General features: G+C 38.6%; 2 protein-coding genes across 2 annotated transcripts; both read left to right on the top strand.

The window, feature by feature from the left end:
* Positions 1-212: 212 nt before the first annotated feature.
* On the top strand, positions 213-8513 carry LOC110543345 (zinc finger protein 844-like; the record flags this gene model as incomplete). The annotated part of the gene is made up of 6 exons (XM_060375937.1): positions 213-339; positions 673-675; positions 4766-4785; positions 5028-5338; positions 5500-5558; positions 8461-8513. Coding segments are annotated over 6 exons (573 nt in total), but the record flags the coding sequence as incomplete, so codon positions are not given.
* A 14960-nt stretch (positions 8514-23473) lies between these two features.
* On the top strand, positions 23474-23950 carry LOC132650586 (zinc finger protein 664-like; the record flags this gene model as incomplete). Its single annotated transcript, XM_060375938.1, has 1 exon — positions 23474-23950. A coding segment is annotated over one exon (477 nt), but the record flags the coding sequence as incomplete, so codon positions are not given.
* Positions 23951-24192: the final 242 nt, after the last annotated feature.

The raw sequence follows: 24192 nt of genomic DNA on the forward strand, positions 1-24192 counted from the left end.
TAAGGCTAAATTCTATTCAAAGTGTTCCAAATGAGATGAACCTCCTCATTTAGTTTACTTCTAAAATGACCAGATGAGTACATCAGAACTTCTCTGTCAGGAGATAAGTCAGGGAAGATCCAGAATTATATGGATATATTGTCGATGAAGTTTACTTTTACATTCTTGCCACTATTGTGCTTTCTCTAATACCCATGTTTGGGATAATTTAGAATTCTATCACCTATGATGATGTGAATGTGTACTTCACTCAGGAAGAGTGGGCTTTGCTGGATCCTTCCCAGAAGAGTCTCTACAAAGATGTGATGATAGAGACCTACAAGCACCTTACAGCCATAGGTAAGACACTGAATTTTCTTTCACTATTTGGTTAAAGTGGACATCTATTGTTGATTTTTCTCAATGTTGCTCTTATGTAATTTTATTTGGAATGAGGGAGAATAAATCAATCATGTTTCTAAAGTTCACTGAAGAGAGAAAGTTAAATTTTCCCTAATTTTCAGTAAAATATCAACTCTTTCTGGTATATATTTTAGGCTACAATTGGGAAGACCATAATATTGAAGAACAGTGTCAAAGTTCGAGAAGATATGGAAGGTAATTATCTCATGGAAGTTGATATAAATATGCCTGTGAAAAATTTTCAATGTGTCCCAGGAGTTTTAAAGGAAGGCAGTAGAGTAAAGAATCCAATATTCCAGAGTATTAAGGAATATTAAATTCTCCCAACTTCATGTTCCTCAATGTAAGCTGTTATTTTGTTTTCAAGGCAGTTTGATATGAATGAAGACAGTGAAAATTTTGCTAAACAGATATTACTGTAAAAAGGACTTTTATTCAACCTAGAAATCATGGTCTCCAAAGATTACTGCCCCTCTGTCTGCTACCCTAGGCCTGGGCAGGGCAGATTCTAGGTTCCATACAACCTACCTTAATCCTAGGAGTTTTTTGGCCTCTGAGAATTCCTGCTCAATAGGCACACCCTATCTTGTTCTTTGTGAGCTCATAGATGGCTGATTCAATTCAGGTTTTCTGGCTCAAACTCCTCTCCTAGCTTCCTTATTAAATCTGGCCTTCTACTGTCACCTAATTTCTTTGTATAGTCTCAAACTAACTCCATCCATCTTTTCCAATCTTCAGGCGCTTTTTTATTCTCTGGCTCATTTGATCTTGACCTCAGTTCCCTACTTCCAATCTGTCTTTCTATTACTATCCCAGTAAAACTCCCTCCTCTCTCCATGTAGTACCCCTTAAGAAGCTCATTTCCATTACTGTCTTGTGAGAGATGCATGTATCATATTCTGCCAAATATTTTTCTGATTGTGTCGGCTTTTCTGCCACTACTTTTCCTTCTAACTGATTTAGTGTGTCTGGTTTTATGTTGATATCTTTGATGTACTTTCATTTTGTGCAGAGTGAGTAGTATGGATATATTTGCATTTTCCTGCAGGTAGATATCCAGTTAGACCAGCACCATTTGTTGAAGGTGCTGGTCTTTTTTACATTGTATGGTTTTGGATTCCTTGTCAAAAATCCACTGATCATAGATGTGTGGGGTTTTTTCTGAGTCTTCTCTTTGGTTCCATTGATCCACCATTCTGTTTCTATGCCAATGCCATGTAGTTTTTATTACTATGGCTGTGTACTATAGCGTGAGATCAAGGATGGAGATACTTACAGACAAACTGTTGTTGTACTGGATCATTTGGGCAATTTGTTTTTTTTTTTCTTTTTCCATATGTAGTTGAGAATTGTTCTTTTCAGGTCTGCAAAGATTGATGTTGCTATTTTGAAAGGAAATGCCTTGAATCTGTAGATTGCTTTTAGCAGGATGTCCATTTTCAGTATGTTAATCCTATGCATCCATGAGAACAGAAGATCTTTCCATCTTCTGATATCCTCTTCAATTTTTTTCTTCAGGAAGTTGTAGTTGTTTTTCTTTTCAAAGTGGTCTTTCACTTGCTTGGTTAGAGTCACACCAAGGTACTTCATGTCATTAGTAAAGAGTGTTGTTTCCCTAATTTCTTTCTCAGCCCTTTTGTCTTTGGTATACAGGAGGGCTTCTGATTATTTTAACTTAATTTTGTATTCAGCCACTTTGCTGAAGGAGTTTATCAGCTGAAGGAGTTCTCTGGTTCAATTTTTTGGGGTCACTCATGTGTACTATCATATCATCTGTGATTAGCAATACTTTGACTTCTTCCCTTCTTATTTGTATCCTCTTCTCTCCTTTAGTTGTCTTATTGCTCTAGCTAGGACCTCAAGTACTATGTTGAAGAGATATGGAATGAGTGGGCAGCCTTGCCTTGTCCCTGAGTTCAGTGGGATCGATTTAAGTTTCTCTGGGTTTAGTTTGATGTTGGCTAACTGCTTGCTGTATATTGCCTTTCTATTTTTAGGTAAGTGCCTTGGATCTCTGATCACTCCAAAACTTTAAACATGAATGGGTGTTGGATTTTGTCAAATGCTATTTTGGAATCTAGATGACCATATGTTTTTTTCTCTTTCACTTTGTTTATATGGTGGATTACATTGATGGGTTTCCCTCTTTTGAACCACCCTTGCATACCTGGGGTGAAGCCTACTCGGTCTTAGTGGATGATATCTTTATGTGTTCTTGGATTCAGTTTGCAAGTATATTATTTAGTATTTTTGCTTTTAGTTTCATAAAGGAGATAGGACTTAGGTTCTTTTTTGGTGGGCCTTTGTGTAGTTTAGGTATCAATGTGACTGTGGCCTCACAGAATGAGTTTGGTAATGTTCCTGCTTTTTCTATTTTGTGGGATAGTTTGAAGAGAACTGGAGTTAGTTCTTCTTGAAGGTCTGCTAGAATTCTGCACTGAAACCATCAGACCCTGGGCTCTTTTTGGAAGGGAGACTTTTAATGACTACTTCTATTTGGGAGGGAAATATAATACTATTCAGTCTATTTACCTGATCTTGATTTAATTTTGGCAAATGGAGTCTACCAAGAAAAGTGTACATTTCATTTAGATTTTCAAATTTTCTGGCATATACGCTTTTGTACTAAGATGTAATGATAGTTTGGATTTCCTCTGTGTTTGTTGTTATGTCTCCATTTTTGTTTCTGAATTTGCTGATTTGTATAGTTTTTCTCTGCCTTTCAGTTAGTTTGGGTAAGGGTTTGTTTTTCTTCTTGATTTTCACAATAAAACAAAAAATATCTCTTGGTTTTATTGATTCTTTGAATTGTTTTATTTATTTCCAGTTTATTTATTTCAGCCCTGAGCTTGTATATTTCCATTCATGTACTCGTCTTGGGTGTGGCTGCCCCATTTTTTCCTAGGGCATTCTAAACTATACTATACTTCTGAATGACAGAATGCATGATAACGATTAACATATGAATTAATATTTTTTCATGTGTTCATTCATTGGTTCCTAATAACAACTGGATCATAAACTCCCATCATTTTCAGAAAGTCTAGTCAAAACAGGGAACTATTAATAAATTAAACTAATATACTTAATTACTTGACCAAACTCATTGAGAATATAACCAAAGAAATCACACTACAGAATATCCCTGGCCCTGTGGAAATTGTTGTGTTCATTCTGGTTAACTTTACAAATGCAGTGTTAAAATTCCTCTATAAAAATGATAAATCATTACTCATATCCCTTTTTAGATACTCTGTAAAATTCCTATCTGTTGAGTATCATACCAATCATACTGCAAAAGGCATATTTATTGAATAGGTGATAATTTAATGTTCAAAACCTCCTTGTGAGAAAATATTCCATAGCAAAGGTGATTTTACTCAAATCCTTGAAGTTGCTAAGCTAATTTACACAGAAGATAGGAGAGTCAAGAATATTGTTGTGGAGGAACCATAATCACAATAGCACATATCTTTGACAAGCAATGAGTCAAACTCTGTGGATTTGGTAATCTTTCATTTGTTATTCTTCTTTTAATAGGTATATCCTTTGTCATAATTCATACAAGTCATGTGAGGGTAAGGATCTGGAAAGAAGAAACATACCTCACTCTCCCAGAACAATTAGAATATATGTAGTAGTCCTTACTTTGAGTAGACTTTCTGAATGTGGTGCAAGTTTACATTGAATTTATTAATAATTATTCATAATAAAATTATTAGTTAGTCGTTAAAGAATATTCAGTGTGTCCTCCATAGCTATGATATTCTTGTACATCTCCATCATTACATCTTTGTTGAGATACATTTTGCAAGGATCCAGAAAAGCCTGCTTTTTCTGAGTAGGCATTTTCAAGAAGCATATCACCATGTGCTTCCAAACTATCCTATTGCATTCTAAACTATCTTATACATGTATACAAGAGAAAGCAAGATGGTGACAACACTATAAGTTTATATTTGTTCATGTGTTCATTCATTCATTATTAAAAAATAATGAATCATAAACTTGTATCACATTCAGAAAGTCTAGGCAAAGCAGGGGACTATTAATAAATTATATTAATATATTTAATTAGTTTTCCAAACTTATTGGGAATACAACCAAAAAAAACTCTCAGTACAGAAAATCCGTATAATTTCTGTCCCTGTGGAAACTTTTCTGTCTATTATGGTACATTTACAAATGTAGTATGACTCGAACTACAGAAAAATTTATGAATTCAGTCACTGTGATAAAGCTGACTCCTATGTATTTTTTAAATATGTGAAAACCCACTTACATAAAAATGATGGTATAAGTGAGCCATGTAATAAAGTTTGTTACCACCAAAGATATCTTGGAAGGTACAAAGCACCCACAGTCAAGGGGGTAACTATAAATGTAAGAAAAGTGATAAAAGGTTAAGAGGCAACTTCATTTTACAATTACACGAAATTGCAAACTTAATTTACACCAACAAATAGATTCATCAGTGTAATGACTATGGTAAATCTTACAGATACCCAATTATCTTTACAACAATGAAAGAAGACATATTTTTGAGAAGCATGAATGTAAGCAGTATGGTAAAGTCTTTCCCCAACCCACTGGTATTCTAATGCACAAAAGAACACATACTGGAGAAAAACCCTATGAATGTAATCAGTGTGGGAAAGCCTTTTCACAACACGGAAATCTCAGAAGGCATAAAAGAACACATACTGGAGAGAAGCCCTACAAATGTAGTCAATGCGGTAAAGCCTTTTCACAACTGGGTACACTCCAAGTGCATAAAAGAACACATACTGGAGAGAAACCCTATAAATGTAATCAGTGTGGTAAAGCCTTTGCTTGTTGTAGTCCTCTCCAGAGACATGAAAGAATTCATACTGGAGAGAAACCCTACGAATGTAATCAGTGTGGTAAAGCCTTTACACAATCCAATGCTCTCCAAGTGCACAAAAGGACACATACTGGGGAGAAACCCTATGAATGTAATCACTGTGGTAAAGCCTTTTCACAATCCAGTGGTCTCCAAGTGCACAAAAGGACACATACTGGAGACAAACCTTAGGAATGTAATCAATGTGGTAATGCCTTTTCAAAACCTAATAGTCTTCAAAGACATAAAGGAACACATAATGGAGAAATACCCTACGAATATAATCAAAACGGTAAAGCCATTGTGTGTAGTAGTGGTCTTCAGAGATATGAAAAAAAATTCACATTGCAAAGAAACCTTATGAATGTAATCACTGTGTTAAATCCTTTTCACAACCCAGTTGTTTCAAAGTGCATAAAAGAACACATACTGGAGGGAAATCCATAAGAATGTAATCTGTGCGGGAAAGCGTTTTCATGAAACGGAAATCTCCAAAATAATAAAACAATACATACTGGAGAGAAACCCTGTGAACATAATCAAGGTGGTAAAGCCTTCACACATTACATTGATCTCCAAAGGCATGACAGATTTCATACTGGAATGAAACCCAATGAATATACTCAACATTGTAAGGCCTTTGCACATTGCTGTGATCTCCAAAAGGATGAAAGATTTCATACTGCAGTGAAACCCGATGAATATAACCAGTAAACACTTTGAATGTCACATTTTTTCAACCTTTGAAAGAAAGTCTACTGGAGAGAAAACCTTGTGAATGTTTTTAGTATAATGAAACCTTTGTACATTTCTATATGCTTCCTGTTCATGAATGAATCAGACTGAAGAGAAGCCCTATGAATGTGTTTAATATGGGAATTCAAGGCTTTGTGTTTTCATGTTTCCTAGAGATGTAATGAAGTGGTCTAATCAGTAATCAACTGCAACTCACTACATAGCTTGATGTGATATGAACATGTATATATGATTGGACATTCTGTGATTCTGTATGTTCCTCCTACTCATCCATTTGTCATTTCATCTTGAAGTGCTGCATTCTATAGGAAATATATAGTATAAAGATTCTAGATAATGTAACAGAAAGGATATTTACTTAAAAAGAAACACTTCTAGTGTGTACCTGTAAGTAATGTGTTTATGGGCTTTTAGGCCATGACAGATATGTACAAAGTGGGACACAAGTTTGTAGGATCTCCGTTGGCCTTCTTAATATGATGATTGAGGACTGATTCCCAGCTTTGGACACCAAAAACCTTTCCTACAAGTCTGTTTCCCTGATGCTCAAATTAGATTAGTTGAGATATTACATCAATAAAATATAGTCTTTTTACATTGTAAACATATTGTCATGTAATAATTGAGGGATTCAGGGCAATTTGAATGATAAAATTTGTTTGAAAATGAGAGTGTGCAGCCAGTTCTCCTAGGTGCTGAGCCATGTATTTAGCCTCATAAACGTGTCACGAATAGCATTTTTAGGTGTGAAAGGTTAATCCTAAATTCATCTTTATCTCAGCGCTGATGACCCAGAAGAAAGAGAAGATTGAGAGCATAAAAAGTAACTTAGCCTTGGTGCTGAAAGAATTTTCTGAGCCAATATCTCCACAAAAGTATTCAAGTATTCAAAAATTATCACGACAGAAACTGACAGTACACGTGTTTAAAAAGTGCTTGACTACGTGACCAAAAGCCACAATCTGAGTTTATCTCACATAGGCAGCAATGGGAGCCCACAAGGACACGTGTCAGGTGTACTCCTTCTTGAGATTATGCCTCATGTAAAGAGAGAAAAATAACTTGTAGGCATGAAGACCAACTTTTCAGAAGTGAATTGTATTCTGTTTCCCTGATGCATGCAAACATTCAATTAGGAGCCCAGAATGGTGAAGACTCCAGATGCTGTGGAGATTGTTGTCAGGGGATCCTGAAATTTAAACAGATGTCAATAGAAGGTGAGAGAAATCAGGCATTTACAGAGTCCTGTGGAGCCTGGAGGAACTATAAGGGAAGGAGATTTGGATGTTAAAGACAGGATTAAAGTCCCCCAACAATTAATTATAGCAATTAATTATTGGGTTGTACCTGAGGACATGCACCTTCTATTGTATTCTCTGTACCTACTCAGCTGTGGTGGGTCAATTCTCCAGGTCTTCCACTCTTTCCTTGTCTTCTCAGATAGGTGTACATGTCAGTCAGAATACCATACAGGCTGACACTTGGTGGTCTCGAAATGGACTTCAAATCTCCTCAGTCCCAATTCTGTCATCTCTGTAACTTCTCTACCTGGCAGGGATAACAATATTCTGAATAAACATTCATATATCTCCCTTAGGTCTAATAAATCAATGGACTCCATGTAATTTTATTCTCCTCTGGAATGTCATTGTTGAATAGACCTATTCATAGCAGATGAGATATTTTCGTAGCAGATGAGATATTTTCTGCTCAATAACATTATGTCATGTGAATACCTTGCAGGAAAGAAATAAGCTGAGAATTGGGGAGGAATTTACAGATGGGAAGTTTTTAATATATGGCATGGTGAGATTACTTAGTTCTGTGCATCTCTGGCTTTCTATGTAAACCTATTAAACCTAAAGGAGGATTTACTTATCATATGCTGTGCTTCACACCCATGACAAGCTGCTGAGTTGTCTCGTTGACAGCATCCCTCAGTCCCTACCTTCTAAAGAGCATGATTGGCATACCCCACCTCTACCCTTATCTTTCCAGTCCAGTAGAATGGGCTTATCCTCTCCCAGAGGCTCTTCCCTGTAGAGCTAGATTTTTTGTGTTTTCTTCTATATGCTTTTCTTCTCTACCTCTTTCTTTGTGTGTTTCTTATCTTCCTGTCCTTTTTATCCTCTCTGTTCTCTCTCCCTCTCTCTACACACACTTCTCTTTGCCCACACTCATGTCTCTTGCATGGAAGCTTCCATGGCCCTGTTCCTTAGGGACTGAGAACCCTCTGTGAACTGTTTTCAACAAGCCTGCATTTAAACGCTTTATCATGTCTTCAATTAGCAAATTTCACCTGTGGGAAGAAAGATAAAGTATAACCTTATGTATTCATCAATGGTTGAAATTAGTCACACTGAATAAATATGTTAATATATTTCCAGTTTGCATTAATAATTTGTGTTTTAACCATTATGTTCTCTTTTTATCCTTAGCCATCTATCAGAGGACTGGGGAAGGTGCACAGGGGGAGATGGTGATGGTGTGAGGGAATGGGTTGAGATCGAAAGGGATACAGCCAGGATACAAAACGAATAAATTGTGATAAATAAATAATTAAAAATAATTTTGTTTTCAACCTATGTTCTCTCTTTTATTCAGTTGAACAAATAGTTTCAGCATGATTCAAGGCTGACCTGGAACTTAGTGTACATACTAGACCTGCTTACCTTGCCTCCCTAGTGTCTACAGGATATTTGGGCATTCTCTACCTCAATAACATAGCTCTTTCAATGGGATTATTGAGAATGAGAAACTGAGTGCAAATAGTCATGGTAGGTAGGAAACAGGCTCTCATCCTATCTATAATAATATAAATTATTCTTCAATTGCAGTTGATTGTCTTGAAATCCTCTCCTTTAATTTTAAAGAAAATTGTTGGTTTTCTTTATCATTGAGTTTTTAATACTCATCATAGTAGATTGGAGTTCTATCATTATGCAACAGATAGTGAAAACCAGCCTCGCAGACATAAATTAGTTCTCAATATAGTTAAGTGTAACTATGTGTTACACTCATCCCAACATTCTATTAAATCACTGAGGTTGAAACCATCCAAGCCAGGATTGGTAACACAGGCCTTTAGTCATTGTGTTCAGAAAGAGAAGGCAGGAACTTCAAGATGTCAAAGTAATCCAAGGAAACATCCTAGGTCAATGGTATAATGGGAGGTCCACAGAAGAAAGGGAGACTGATTGGTTAAGATCAATGTGCATAGTCCTCCCTAAAGCTCCAGAACTTCAAGGTTATGCCAGCATCATATGTTATCTAAGCAATTTGTCAACCAATGCTTGCTAATGTTTCCTGTACAATACAGCTTAGGTCACTTCGGGTCAGACTCCTGTTGGGCATTGAACACTAGAACTCTCCTGCAAGTGTGGGAATTATCCACATACAGGGATGTGCTCCTTAATTATATATCCTATAGAAAGGGTTCAGCACACACACCTTATACACACAATCAATGAAATGGATTCAGCTTATATATGTACAGGTCCATACTTATTCACACATTTTTTAAGACATTGGTTGGAGAGAATTTGGAATGGGGTGAAGAAAGGACAAGAAAAGGGGACTCGGTGTAATGAATTTTAATTAACATCTGTAAATATAAATTTAAATAAAAAGAGGCTATAGAGGACATACGAGTTAATAGCTCTGGGTGTTGTTATAGGAGACAGGTTCCATTTCAGGAATCCCAAGGTAGGTAAGTATACCCTATAGATACATTCCCAAGGGATATGATTTCCTCTTTGGCCTTTGCAAGTATGACGCAAGGACACATGAGTGCAAAACATCCATATAAATGAGAGACATACAAAGCTTTAAAATGAGGAATTCTCAGGGCTGAGTAGATGGCTCCGTGTTTTCGAAAAAACTCAGGACTTCACAAAAGATAATGCTGAATCCTATCTTCCATGGACACAGCCTCCCCTTTCTTCTGACTGAGAGATTCACACACAGACTGGGGGCACTTAGATACCTGTAACAAATACATCAGCCTACCTGCTCAACACAGATGTAGACCTGCAGAGTTCTCTCTCTCTCTCTCTCTCTCTCTCTCTCTCTCTCTCTGTGTGTGTGTGTGTGTGTGTGTGTGTGTCTGTCTGTCTCCTCTCTCACACACACACCTCCATGAACTCCACCAGCACAGTGCCCTCTACTGGCCCTCAACCTCAGACAATAGACAGAAGATTGTGAGGTGAAAACTCTCTCACCTGCTTGTCCCTACTACCCTGTTCTCTCTGAGAATACTTAGACTACAGAGAGGGACACACCTCAGCCAGTGATGCCATATCTTTTAATGTTTCTCAGTCAGTTCCATTTACTGAGCACCAAGCTTTCAATTATAAAATCATATAAGGCCATCATCATTCAACTTACCACATAACCTGTAGCCAAATTTTTCATGGAGTCTATTTTCATTACCTTGACTTCCATTGCTTTTATTACCCTCACCACTTTTTTTTCAGTTCAGTTCTTCCTGGAATGCACCATTAAGCTCCATGTTGAGTATGCAATGGCTTTTGATATCTTGTTTTTTTATATACTGTGTATTGGTCCAAACAATGATATTCAGACTTTCTGACAGTGACAAGCATATTTTGAGGGTACAAATTTTGTTCTGCCTTTCTTCTCTGTTACTGTCATTAACACCAATAACCAAAAATGACACAGGTGATGAATCTGCTTCTTTGGCTGATGCTGGCAGGCCCCAAACATTGAGGGAGCTCAGGAAAAAAAACTCAGGCTATCAAATGAAGGCACAGATTATGGTGGAACACTATTTGTTGCTATGTTCTTTTACAAGGTCACTGTCTACTTCTCTGTAAGATTTCTTAACCAGCCCAGGCCACAAGTTGAGGTAAATTTCCACCATCAGTGCCTGGGGTTTGCCACTGAATTCACAACCACTGTATTCACCCACAAACAGAGCCACAAAGGATTCTCATCTGGGGAAACCCCTTGTTGTAAAAATAGGAGGTCTAAACCTCTTCCATTTTTAGAACCACTTCATCCAAAAAGTTGATGCTTCTTTCATGTTGGGAGATTGAATTTTCAGGGGTTGAATATCTTGGTCTAGATCAGCCTTTAAAGCATTACAATTTTTACTCTATTCGCAAAAACTGCAACTCCTGTTCCTGCCCCAGCCAAGCCTACACCTAAGATGAGAGCCAGAGTAAAGGACATGGGTTCTCATTTGAACCGAGTCAGTGTTTCTGGCGTTCCCAAAAGAATATTAGTGATTTTATCTTCTGAATGATGTGTAATCTATGGAACCAGTTGAACTAGAATACAAATATCTTGGGTATTGTTCAGAATGCTGCTATAAAGGCAAGGAGTGAGTCCAATGTCACAAGCCCACCATCCCTGGCTGGGTGGACTAAAGTATGTGTTGGTCTGATAGGATGGAACACTCAGGGTAATGTTACATGGATGCCAGTTGGACGATGGTACCTGTCCCAAACAAATTCCTTGTCCTGATACTGATTGAAGAGTCCATTATGTTCCAGCACACTGCCTTCAACATTGCTGGAATCATCTTCAATGTTATAATTATCAATTAAACCAATCCCTCCATAATTAGAGGGTGTGACTTGTACCATAGCAAACAGGATCCAGTCTGATACGATCTTAATTCTTTTAAAACATGATTGTTACTGATCATCATGTCCCAAAGAGGGTCAGAGTTTCCCAGCTGAAATTTGGGTAGAGGTTTCATGAGACCATCCAAGGTAGTGGTAGGGGCCACTACTTATACTAGTTCTGTTAACTAAATCCCAAGCAGTTGGGTATTGTGAAGTAGGAAACCCCTTCTTTAATCTTGATTTTGTTTTTATATATATTTATTTTTTTATTTTGCTTTTTTAAGGCAGGGTTTCTCTGTGTAACCATATATGTGTTAAAACTCCCTCTGTACACCTGGTGGGCCTTTCAGTCACAGACATCTGCCTGCGTCTGTTTCTGGATTGCTGGAGTTAAAGGCATGCACCACTACTGCCTGGCGATTAATCTGGATTATTTGAAGTGAAAAGATATCTCTTTCATGTAAACCACATTTCTGATAGCAGTGTATACATATGAACTCCATTGAAGATGATAGCTCTTTCTTGTTTTCTGCTTGCTCAAACTCTGGCTATCAAGGTCATATTTTTTGGAACTGGGAGTAGAGCCAAATCTTTGGCATTCTGGGATCTGCTGAGACATCCAGCTACATGGTCTGAGTGGCTACTGGATTCTTCAAATTTCCTTTTGCAGACAGTGGTTGTTGGATTAGGTAGACTAAAAACTGCGGGTAATTCTTATAGAACCAGTTGCTACATGCATAGAGAGATTCAGTCTATCTGTTCGGTTCACCTACACATCCTTTGCTGATACCACTGTGTTTTTCCAGTTTCTTGTTTGTTTGTTTTCACAGTCTCACAGAGGAAGACATGCTTGATCCAAATTGTGTATCATCTGTTTGCTGCTTTTCTCCCAAGGTTGTCTGATACCTACCAGGGGAAAAGTAGCTTCAGTTTAGCTGACCTCAGTGTGAAGTCAGAGATCAATCTCATTTTGCTTCCTAAAATCTTTCTAAATTGTTACTATTTTGGGTAGCCTTCCTCATGTGGATAGACTGTTTACTCCACTGCAAGTTGAGTAATGGATTGTTCAAGCTATCCACCTTGATTTCAGAGGAGGAGAAGGGAAAATGATTCCTGAGTGCCTGAAGACAGAAGGTATTCTATTAGACAACAGGCAAAATTAAACTGACAACGAAATCTCTGCAGATCTGGAAATGATGTGGCCCTGATTCTCCACATATGGACGCAAAGTTCAAGTCATGGATCCAAGATCCCTGCCTGGAGCATAGATTTTTTCCAAGGTCAGGTTCCTCCCTAAGCCAGGGTCTCATTGCTCTTTGTAACTAGCAAATATGAATTCATTCCTCCTGGGCCAGGAAGTAGTATGCTTTGTCTCTTCAGTACACTATGATCCTATGGGATGTGCTCATGTCGCTCAAGACTCACTGGCCAATCAGGACTTCCAGACAAATCCTGTACTCAGAGGAAGAGGAAGGATCTTCCGCGTGCCAGGTTTCAGGTTCCGTTTGGAAGCTGAGCTGTCTGGAATGTTCGGCGTGCTGTAGTCTGAGCTCAGCTGCTGGTTCCTGTGAGGGGATTTCAGGAGACTTCCAAAGAGACGACATGGTGAGTGTATGGCGGAGGCAGGCAACGTGGTGGTGGAGCAGGAGGCTGAGCAGAAGGAGCTGGTGTGGTTGGTCCTTACTGGGCTGGATGGAACCCGGCAGCCATCAGCTGCTTGTGAGGTCCTTTGTCCTGGCCTTAGGAATGCTGAGCTCTCAGAGTCCCACGTGTTAGAAGTGGGATGGACAGTGACCAGACTGGATGTGGCGACCTGGGCACTGTTAAGACTCAAATCCTGGGACAAATGGCTGAGGTGCCTATTTAACAGTTCAGAGCAGAATTAGCTACTAGGTTTGCCCAGCATCTCCAAGTCCCTACCTGTTTACAGGACATGGCTGGCATACAATGCCCTCTAGCCCAGGGCTCGGGCCCTTAACCCTGCTGCCCTTCTTTCTTTTATCTATCCAATTTGGTTACCTAATCTGTTTCATCTATTATTTACTGTCATCGTATCATGGTTTGGCGTGCCCCTCTCCTCACCTCCCTCTCCTCCCATGGCATGAATCCTCTTTAATATCTTTATGTAGGCACTTGGTGCTATGAAGTTTCCTCTTAGCATCATTCTTTATTCCTCCTTATATTCCATGAGTTTTCATGTGATATGTATTCGTTTTCATTTAATTTATACTCTTTAAATTTTTTTTTCTGCTTGAAACCATTTTATTCACTTGGTTGAAGGTTATTCACTTTCCATGAGTTTGTAAGCTTTGTGTACTTTCTGATGCTATATATACATCCAGGTTTGAGCCATGGTGGTCTGATAGGACACAGGATGTTAATTAAATTTTCTCTTAGTACTTACATTGTGTCTGAGAATGTGATCAATTATACAGGATTATAGTTTCATGAAATGATGAGAAGATATATTCCTTTATGTTTCTGTAAAAAGTTTTGTAATTTTCAGATAGTAAGTCCCTGCTGTGGTAATATAGCTCAGCTCAGGTGGTGACATATTGCCCGACTGTTCTTGAATCTATTCCTAAACTGGTGTCTAGGCATCTGGGTTTGGGGCAATTATAGGACTAAGTGCTGATTTGATGTGTGGGAGTTTTGTTCTTAGGGTTCTGTTAGCACTCTGAAGTTTCAGAAAGTGTGTTGGATGAGTGTTGCTATTTTAATGACCTGCTTGGCTAGGGTGTCCATGTTTGCTGGATGGTATGGAGGGGAAGGAGCCACAAGTGTTCAGTTGGAGCACTAGGGAAGATCCTTAGAATTGGGTTTCAATTAACAAAGATATTGGGGAAGATCCCCCATATACCGCCTTATTCTCCATGGAAGCATGTCCTAGCATATGCTATTGTGCTGATCCACATCCATATTTATGTTTTAATATTTGCCAGAGACTATATTCTTAGTCTCCGGATGTCATGTATTGATGACATTAATACTGCCTGAGACTTCTGAGTTATTGGATTGCAGGTGTGTGACATTCTTCCTGCCTCTTGTGCTTGTTTTGAGTTTTTAAATGAGGTATTTTCCCTGTTTGTGTGACTATGCGCCTTTTGTGTACCTGATCCTCACAATAGTCAGCTGATGGCCTCAGAAGTTCAGAATTTGGAGTAATGAGTAGTTGTGAGCCTGATGTAAGCACTGGCCATTGAGGCCAGTTATTGTCAAGACCAACAAGAGCTTTTCCATGTTGATCCACTTCAACCGTCTTATGTTGCTCATTAATGGACAACTATTCCAGGTACAACATCCGTCCTTTTGTACCTGTTTGAACACGCATTCCCTTTTAGTAAACTCTCATTAGTATTAGAGTTTAAACTGAAACACTACAGGTTTGTGGAAGATAGATACAGAACTGTATTGAATATACAATTCTTTGTTGGAACTTCAGAAATACCATGGAGTTCTTTGTATCTTTCTTAATTGAATGATTTTTTTGCAGTGGATAAAGGTCTTAACTCTACCTCATCTGGATGTCATGAAATTTGTTTTGGAGGCCAGACAGGCTTGCAGCACAATGAAATACACATACCTCTGCTTCCTGACTCCTGGAATTAAAGTCATGAGGCAATACATCCTGCTTATCCATAATTATTGTAGTTAGTAATTGTGCATACAATTTCTGTGATCTGCGGTCTGTACTGTTCATCAACATCCTTGACTTTCTTACTTTATGTCTGTTACTTGACATTTCTCTTGAAAGGCTAAATTCTATTCAAAGGGTTCCGAATGAGATGAACCTCCTCATTTAGTTTACTTCTAAAATGACCAGGTGAGTACATCAGAACTTCTCTGTCAGGAGATAACTCAGGGAAGAACCAGAATTATATGAATATATTGTCAATGAAGTATACTTTTACATTGTTGTCACTACTGTGCTTTCTTTTATACCCATAATTGGAATAATTTAGAATTCTATCACCTATGATGATGTGAATGTGTACTTCACTCGGGAAGAGTGGGCTTTGCTGGATCCTTTCCAGAAGAGTCTGTACAAAGATGTGATGATAGACACCTATAAGCACCTTACAGCCATAGGTAAGACAGTGAATTTTCTTTCACTATTAAGGTAAAGGGGACATCTGTTGTTGACTTTTCTCAATGATGCTCTTATGTAATTTCAGTTGGAATGAGGAAGAATAAATCAATCATGTTTCTAAGGTCACTGAAGAGAGAAAGTTAAATTTCCCCTAATTTTCAATAAAATATCAACTCTTTCTGGTATATATTTTAGGCTACAATTGGGAAGACCATAATATTGAAGAACAGTGTCAACGTTCTAGAAGATATGGAAGGTAATTATCTCATGGAAGCTGATATAAATATGCCTTTGAAAAATTTTCAATGTGTCCCAGGAGTTTTAAAGGAAAGCAATAGTGTAAAGAATCCAATATTCTAGAGTATTAAGGAATATTCTCCCAAACCCATGTTCCTCAATGTAAGCTATCTTACTTATGTTTTCATGAGTAAGAAAGTTTATGAATGAAGACAGTGAAACCTTGGCTAAACAGATATTACTGTAAAAAGGACTTTTATTCAATCTAGAAATCATGGTGTCCAAATATTACTGCCCCTCTGTCTGCTACCCTAGGTCTGGGCAGGGCAGATTCTAGGTCCCATACAACCTACCTTAGGCCTAGGAGTTTTTTGGCCTCTGAGAATTACTGCTCAATAGACAAACCCTATCTTGTTTTTTCTGAGCTCATAGATGGCTGATTCAATTCAGCTTTTCTGGCTCAAACTCCTCTCCTAGATTCCTTATTAAATCTGGCTTTTCTACTGTCACCTAATTGCTTTGTATAGTCTCAAACTAACTCCATCCATCTTTTTCAATCTTCATGCTCTTTTTTATTCTCTGGCTCATTTGATCTTGACCTCAGTTGTCTCCTTCCAACCTGTCTTTCTATTACTGTCCCAGTAAAACTCCCTCCATCTCCATGTAGTACCCCTTAAGAAGCTCATTTCCATTCTTGTCTCGTGAGAGATGCATGTATCATATTCTGCCAAATATTTTTCTGAGTGTGTCAGCTTTTCTGCCACTACTTTTTCTTCTAACTGATTTAGTGTGTCTGGTTTTATGTTGATATCTTTAATATACTTGGACTTTAGTTGTGTACAGAGTGGGTAGTATGGATCTATTTGCATTTTCCTGCAGGTAGATATCAAGTTAGACCAGCACCATTTGTTGAAGGTGCTGGTCTTTTTTACATTGTATGGTTTTGGATTCTTTGTCACAAATCAAGTGACTGTAGTCGTGTGGATTTTTTTCTGAGTCTTCTATTCAGTTCCATTGATCCACCATTCTGTTCTTATGCCAATACCATGTAGTTTTTCTTACTATGGCTGTGTAGTATATCTTTAGAACAGGGATAGATATACCTACAGACAAACTGTTGTTGTACAGGATCGTTTGGGCAATTTGGGTTTTTTTCTTTTTCCATATGTAGTTGAGAATTGTTCTTTGCAGGTCTGCAAGATTTATCTTGCTATTTTGAAGGGAATTGCATTGAATCTGTAGATTGCTTTTGGCAGGATGGCCATTTTCACTATGTTAATCCTATGGATCCATGAGCATGGGAGATCTTTCCATCTTGTGATATCTTCTTCAATTTCTTTCTTCAGGAACTTGAAGTTTTTTCAAAGAGGTCTTTCACTTGCTTGTTTAAAGTCACACCAAGGTACTTTGTTATTTGTGGCTATTTTAAAGGGTGTTGTTTCACTAATTTTTTTCTCAACCCTTTTGTCTTTGGTATACAGGAGGGCTTCTGATTATTTGGCATTTATTTTGTATCCAGCCACTTTGTTGAAGGAGTTTATCAGCTGAAGCAGTTCTCTGGTTGAATTTTTGGGGTCACTCATGTATACTATCATATCATCTGTGATTAGTGATACTTTGACCTTTTTCTTTTTTTTTGTTGTTATAAAAAATGAAATCCTTTTTATTTGTGACAACATGGAGGGACTTGGACATAATGAAATTAAGTTGAAAGAATACAACCTGCCCAAGATGAAAAGGAAGCTCACGTGTGCGTGATTGCAAGTACCCTCTCCTGCACACGCAGAAACCTGGAAAGCACTGGTTATTAATGGTACTGCCTTCTTCATGATCCACAAACTCTACTTTTTAAGGATTTCAAAGAAATACTCGGAACTAGTATTGCATGCATAAACGTTTGGAGATTTTTTTAATTATTTTTTCCCTTTTTTAATTTTTCATCAATTACACTTTAATCATTTTGCATCCCCCCATAAGCCCCTCCCTCCTCCCCTCCCAATCCCACCCTCCTTCCTCCCTCTGCTTGCATGCCACTCCCCAAGTCCACTGATAGGGGAGGTTCTCCTCTCCTTTCTGATCTTAGTCTATCAGTTCACATCAAAAGTGGCTGCATTGTCCTCTACTATGGCCTGGTAAGGCTGCTCCCCTCCAGGGCGAGGTGATCAAACCTCTTCCTTTTTTATTTGTATCCCCTTCTCTCCTTTAGTTGTCTTATTGCTGTAGCTAGGACTTCAAGTAATGTGTTGAAGAGATATGGAGAGAGTGGGCAGCCTTGCCTTCTCCCTGTTTTCAGTAGGATTGATTGAAGTTTCTCTGCCTTTAATTTGATGTTGGCTATAGGCCTGCTGTATATTGTCTTCACTATGTTTACGTATGGGCCTGTATCCCTGATCTCTCCAACAGTTTAAATTTGAATGGGTGTTGGATTTTTGTCAAATACTTTTTCAGCATCTAAGGAGATGATCAGGTGGTTTTTCTCCTTCATTTTGTTTATATGTAGATTACATTTTGACTATGATGTGATGTGAGTTTCTATCCTGGCCTTGTCTATTGGTGTCAAGTAGGCCTCTTTTGTGGTTATGGGCATCTCTTTCTTTAAGTTGGGAACATTTTCTTCCATGATTTTCTGGAAAACATTTTCAGGACCTCAGAGCCTGGAATCTTCTTTTCCATCTATTCCTATTATTCTTAGATTTTTTTTCTTTTTTATTCTTTATTAATTAAACTTTTTCCCTTTTGTATTCCCCTGTGGTTCCCTCCCTCCTCCTGTCCCAATCCCTCCCTTGCTCCACCCTCTGCATGCATGCTCCTCCCCAAGTCCACTGATAGGGGAGGTCTTCTTTTCCTTCCTTCTGATCCTAGTCAATTAGGTCTCATAAGGAGTGGCTGCATTGTCATCTTCTGTGGCCTGGTAATGATGCTTCCCCCTTTGGAGGAGGTAATTAAAGAGCAGGCCAATCAGTTCATGTCAGAGACATCCCTGTTCCTATTTCAATGGAACAAACTTGGATACTGAACTACCATTGGGTACATCTGTGCAGGAGTCTTAGGTTATCTCCGTGCACAGTCCTTGGTTGGATTATCAGTCTCAGGAAAGACCCCTGTGCTCAGATTTTTTGGTTCTGTTGCTCTCCTTATGGAGTTCCTGTCCTCTCCATATCTTACTGTTTCTCACTTTTTTCCTAAGATTCCCTGCACTGTGCCCAAAGGTTGCCCATTAGTCTCAGCATCTGCATTGATAGTCTGCAGGGCAGAGTCTTTCAGAGGTCCTCTGTGTCAGGCTCCTGACTTGTTCCCTCTTTTCTCCTTCTTCTGATGTCCATCCTCTTTGTCTTTCTGGATAGGAATTGAGCAGTTTAGGAAGACTCTTCCCTCTGGATTATTTTCTTTAGGTGTATAGATTTTAGTAGGTTTATCCTATATTATATGTCTGTATGAGTGAGTATATACCGTGTGCATCTTTTTCCTTCTGGGATAGCTCAATTGGGATGATCTTTTCCCGATCCCACCATTTACCTGCATTTATTATGATTTCCTTGTTTCTTATTGCTGAGTAATAGTCTACTTTATATTACCTCTTTTGTGCTTCCATTCCTCCACTGAGGGGCATCGGGGCTGTTTCCAGCTTCTGGCTATTACAAATAAGGCTGCTACCAACATTGTTTAGCAAATGTCCTTATTGTGTACTTGAGCCTGTTTTGAATATGTACCTAGGAGTGGTGTATCTGGATCTTGAGGAAACGCTATTCCTAGTTGTCTGAGAGAGTGCCAGATTGCTCTCCAGAGTGGTTGTACAAGTTTACATTCCCACCAGCTGTGGAGGCGGGTTCCCCTTTCTCCACAACCTCTCCAGCATGTGTTGTCTCTTGAGGTTTTTATCTTAGCCACTCTGATACATGTAAGGTGAAATCTTAGGGTCGTTTTGATATGTATTTCCCTGATGGCTAATGAGGTTGAGCATTTCTTTAAGTGTTGCTCTGCCATTCGATATTCCTCTATTGAGAATTCTCTGTTTAGCTCTGTACACCAATTTTAATTGGATTACTTGATTTTTTTGCTGTTTAACTTCCTTAGTTCTTTATATAGATTTTGTCTTCTCAGAGTATCCTTGATTTCTTAGAATGATTGTGTTTTCAACTTTTCTGATTTTGCTTTTTCTTTGAGAGAAGTTTAAGTTGCTGCAAGTGTATCTTAAGTACCTGAGATTCTCCCTTCCATCTCATGTATTTTATTGGTGATGCTTACTTTTGTGGTTCCTGATGTTTTCTAGAAGTTCTCCAGCTCCAGGGGTTTCTTTGTTTCTGTTTTTGTTATTGGTTCTAATTCTGTTTTCACACATTGCACCATTCCCTTCATCTATTTGAATGTGGATTCTTGTCTTTTTATGATGGTCTCTGTTTTCTGCTGATTTCCTTTCTATCTGGCTCTAATTGTGCCTGCACTTGTGCCTCTATTCATTTGTCTATGTTTGTCTGTATTCCTTTAGGAGCTTTGGTCTTTCCTCTTTATTTGCCTCCATTTGTGTGGCTATACTTTGAGAGATTTGTTCATTTCTTTATGTGTCACTAATAACTGGATAAGTATAGCTTCAAAATCATTTTCCTGTGTTTCTGATGAATTAGAGTAGCCATTGATTTGGGGGGGGTTGCTGGTGAAGCCATGATGTCCTGATTTTTGTTGGATGTGTTTCTACTCCGACCATTCGCCACCTGATCATCTGTAATCTTCACTTTTTGTTCTTGAAATCTGTAGTTCAGACTGGTTTCATCTTTCTCTGGTATACGGAGTATTCTTTAGGAAGATGGGACTGGTCCACAGGTTTGAGTGTGTGTGTTGGAAAATCCACAAGCACAAATGTGTGTGAGCAAGCGTGTGCATGGAAAGGTGCCTTGAAGGACACTGTGCTAGAGAGTGTAAATGCCTGGAATATGGTGCTGGGGATAGTGCAGGCACAAGTGTGGTTGTTTACGCTGCCAGAGTTGGAAGACACAATGCACATGCTCAGATTCCCCGAATATCTCAATATTCTACAGGCCACTGGTATTCAGCTCTGCATGGGCTCCAGGAGTTGTTTGCCTGGAGTCCACTGGTAAATCTGCAGAACCAGGGCTCCCATGTTGAGAACACTGTCCCAAGAATACCAATGTTGTCCACAGTGGGTGTGTGGGTGGGAGGGATCCGATGTCTGGCTGCTAGCATAGAAGAACCCTGGATCTGGGGATCTGCAGGCACTCATTTGAAGGCATGCTCAGAGCTCGTTGGTCTAATCAGAGAACACAGGTTTTCTCCCTGTTTTCTATGCTCAGATGTGTCCCTGCTGGGGCATATGTGGGTGTAGGAGCTCTATCAGCTCAGTGGTGCTGCAGCTGCAAAACTTGGAAGCTGGTAAAACAGTCCACTGGGAGTCCATCCACAGCTGCAGAAGTGGGAGGCAGGTACAGATCTGATGGGAAGCCTTGTGGAGACCCTACAGCAGTCTGCAGTCCTGGGTGGACTGTACAGCCAGCTGCCCTCCACTTAGGGTCTGGACAGCTGGTACAGTCACTTGCTGGGAGGCTCTGAAAGGCCAATACAGTTGCTTGTAGACCTGGGACATGGAAGGCTGGTATAGCCAGCAACTGCTGCTGAGGACTTAGGAGGCCTGCCCCTGCTGACTTAGTCAGGAAGCAGGGAGTGCTCTGCTAGGAGCTGTGGGGCACTCTGGGCTGCCTCAGCTAAGAAAAAGGGAGACCTGACAAGGGAAAGTGCAGAGGGATCGAATGTTCCCACTCTCAGTCCCCAGAGGAGTCCTTGGATGACATGGATCTAAATGGTCTCAGCTCATGTGTTGTCCCCTCTCCCCAAGGAAGCTTCAATGTAGATGTCCTGGTTTTAGCTGCCTCTCCACTCATCAATTTCAGAGTTTCAGATCCTCAGCCTCTCAGATATGATGTGTGCTGGTCGCTAGCATCTTGGATCACCCATTGTTCTTTTTTTAATAAGTATATTTTTGTCAAGTTTGATACAAGTCATGTGAACCTACGGATACAGAAAATAGAAACATATCTCTCTTTTCCAGAACAAGTAGAAGATATGTAGTAGTTCTTTTATTCAGACTTTCTTAATGTGGTGCAAGTTTATATTAAATTTATTGATCATTAGTCATAACTAAATTAATAAAATGTTAAAGAGTATTCATTGTCTCCCCAGTAGTAGTGATGATCTTGTAGGTCTCCATCATTACATCTGTGTAGAGGTACTTTTGGGAAGGATTCACCAAAGCTCAGTTTTCTTGAGCGGGCTTTTTCCTGATGTATATTATCATGAGTTATTGCATTTTGAATTTCACTATACTTGTGTACAATAGAACACATGATAGTGACCACAGTATAAATTAATATTTGTTCATGTTTTTATACATTCATTATTAATAACAAATAAATCATGAACTTGTATCACATTCATAAAGTCTAGTCTGAGCAGGGGATTTTTAATAATTAAACTAATTACTTAATTAGTTTTCCAAACTCATTGAAAATAAAGTCAAATAAATCACACTACAAAAAAATCACTATGATTACAGGCCCTCTGGAAATTGTTGTGTTTATGATGGTTCACTTTACAAAATCAGTATGACTACAACTAAATGAATGCATTCACTGTGATAAAGCTGAGTTCTTCTAGGTCTTTTTAAATATGTGATGAACCACTTATGGAAAAATGATGCTATAAGTGAGGCATGTAATAAAGTTTCTCGCGATCAAAGGTATCTTGTAGGGTACAAAACACCCACAATCAAGGGGGAAACTATGAATGTAAACGAAGGGATAAAATGTAAATATGAAACTTTATTTTACAATTATGCCAAATTGCAACTTTAATTTACACCGACAAATAGATCATCATTGTAATGATTATGGTAAAGCTTACACATATCCTAATTATCTTTGCAGGAATGAAAGAACACATGTTTATGGGAAACCCTATGAAAGTAACCAGTGTGGTAAAGCCTTCACACATCACACTGATCTTCAAAGGCATAAAAGGAATCAGAGTGGAGAGAAACCATGCGAATATAATCAATGTGGTAAAGGCTTTTCACAACACAGTGAACTCCACATACATAGAAACACATATAGGGAATGTAATGCCGGTGAGAAAGTCTTTTCACAACATGAAAATCTCCACATGCATAGAAGAACACACGCTGGGGAGAAACAATACAAATGTAATCGATGTGATAAAGCCTTTGTAAATTGCAGTAATCTTCGAAGGCATGAAAGACTTCATACTGGAGAAAAACCCTTTGAATGTAATCATTGTGGTAAAGCTTTTTCACAATTCAGTCATCTCCAGAACCATAAAAGAACACATACTGGAGAAAAACCCTACGAGTGTCTTCAGTGTGGTAAAGCCTTTTCAAACCCCAGTAGTCTTCAAATGCACAAAAGAACACATACTGGAGAGAAACCCTATGAATGTCTTCAGTGTGGTAAAGCCTTTTCACTTCGAAGTAGTCTCCAGGTGCATAAAAGAATACATACTGGAGACAAATGCTACAAATGTAATCAATGTGGGAAAGCCTTTTCCCAACACGGAAATCTCCAAGTGCATAAAAGAACACATACTGGAGAAAAACCCTATGAATGTCATCAATGTGGTAGAGCCTTTTCAAACAGCAGTAGTCTCCAAATGCATAAAAGAACACATACTGGAGAGAAACCCTACGAATGTCTTCAGTGTGGGAAAGCTTTTTCACATCCCAGTAGTCTCCAGAAGCATAAAAAAACACATACTGGAGAGAAACAGTATGACTGTAATCAGTGTGGGAAAGCCTTTTTCCAACATGGAAATCTCCAAAGGCATAAAAGAACACATACTGGAGAGAAACCCTATGACTGTTTTCAATGTGGTAAAGCCTTTTCAAACCACAGTACTCTCCAGGTGCATAAAAGAACACATACTGGAGAGAAACCCTACAAATGTAATCAATGTGGGAAAGCCTTTTCACAACATGGAAATCTCCAGGTGCATAAAAGTACACATGCTGGAGAAAAACCCTATTAATGAAATCATTGTTAGAAAGCCTTTTCACATCTCAGTAGTCTCGATAATCATGAAAGAACACATACTAGAGAAAAACCCTATGAAGTTAATCAATGTGGTAAAGCCTTTGCACATTGCTGTTTTCTCCAAAAGCATGAAAAATCTCATACTGGAGTGAAACCCTAGGAGTATAAACAGTAAAGCCTTTGCATGTCACATTATTACAA

Source organism: Meriones unguiculatus, assembly GCF_030254825.1.
Source record: "Meriones unguiculatus strain TT.TT164.6M chromosome 13 unlocalized genomic scaffold, Bangor_MerUng_6.1 Chr13_unordered_Scaffold_139, whole genome shotgun sequence".
Classification (NCBI taxonomy): domain Eukaryota; kingdom Metazoa; phylum Chordata; class Mammalia; order Rodentia; family Muridae; genus Meriones; species Meriones unguiculatus.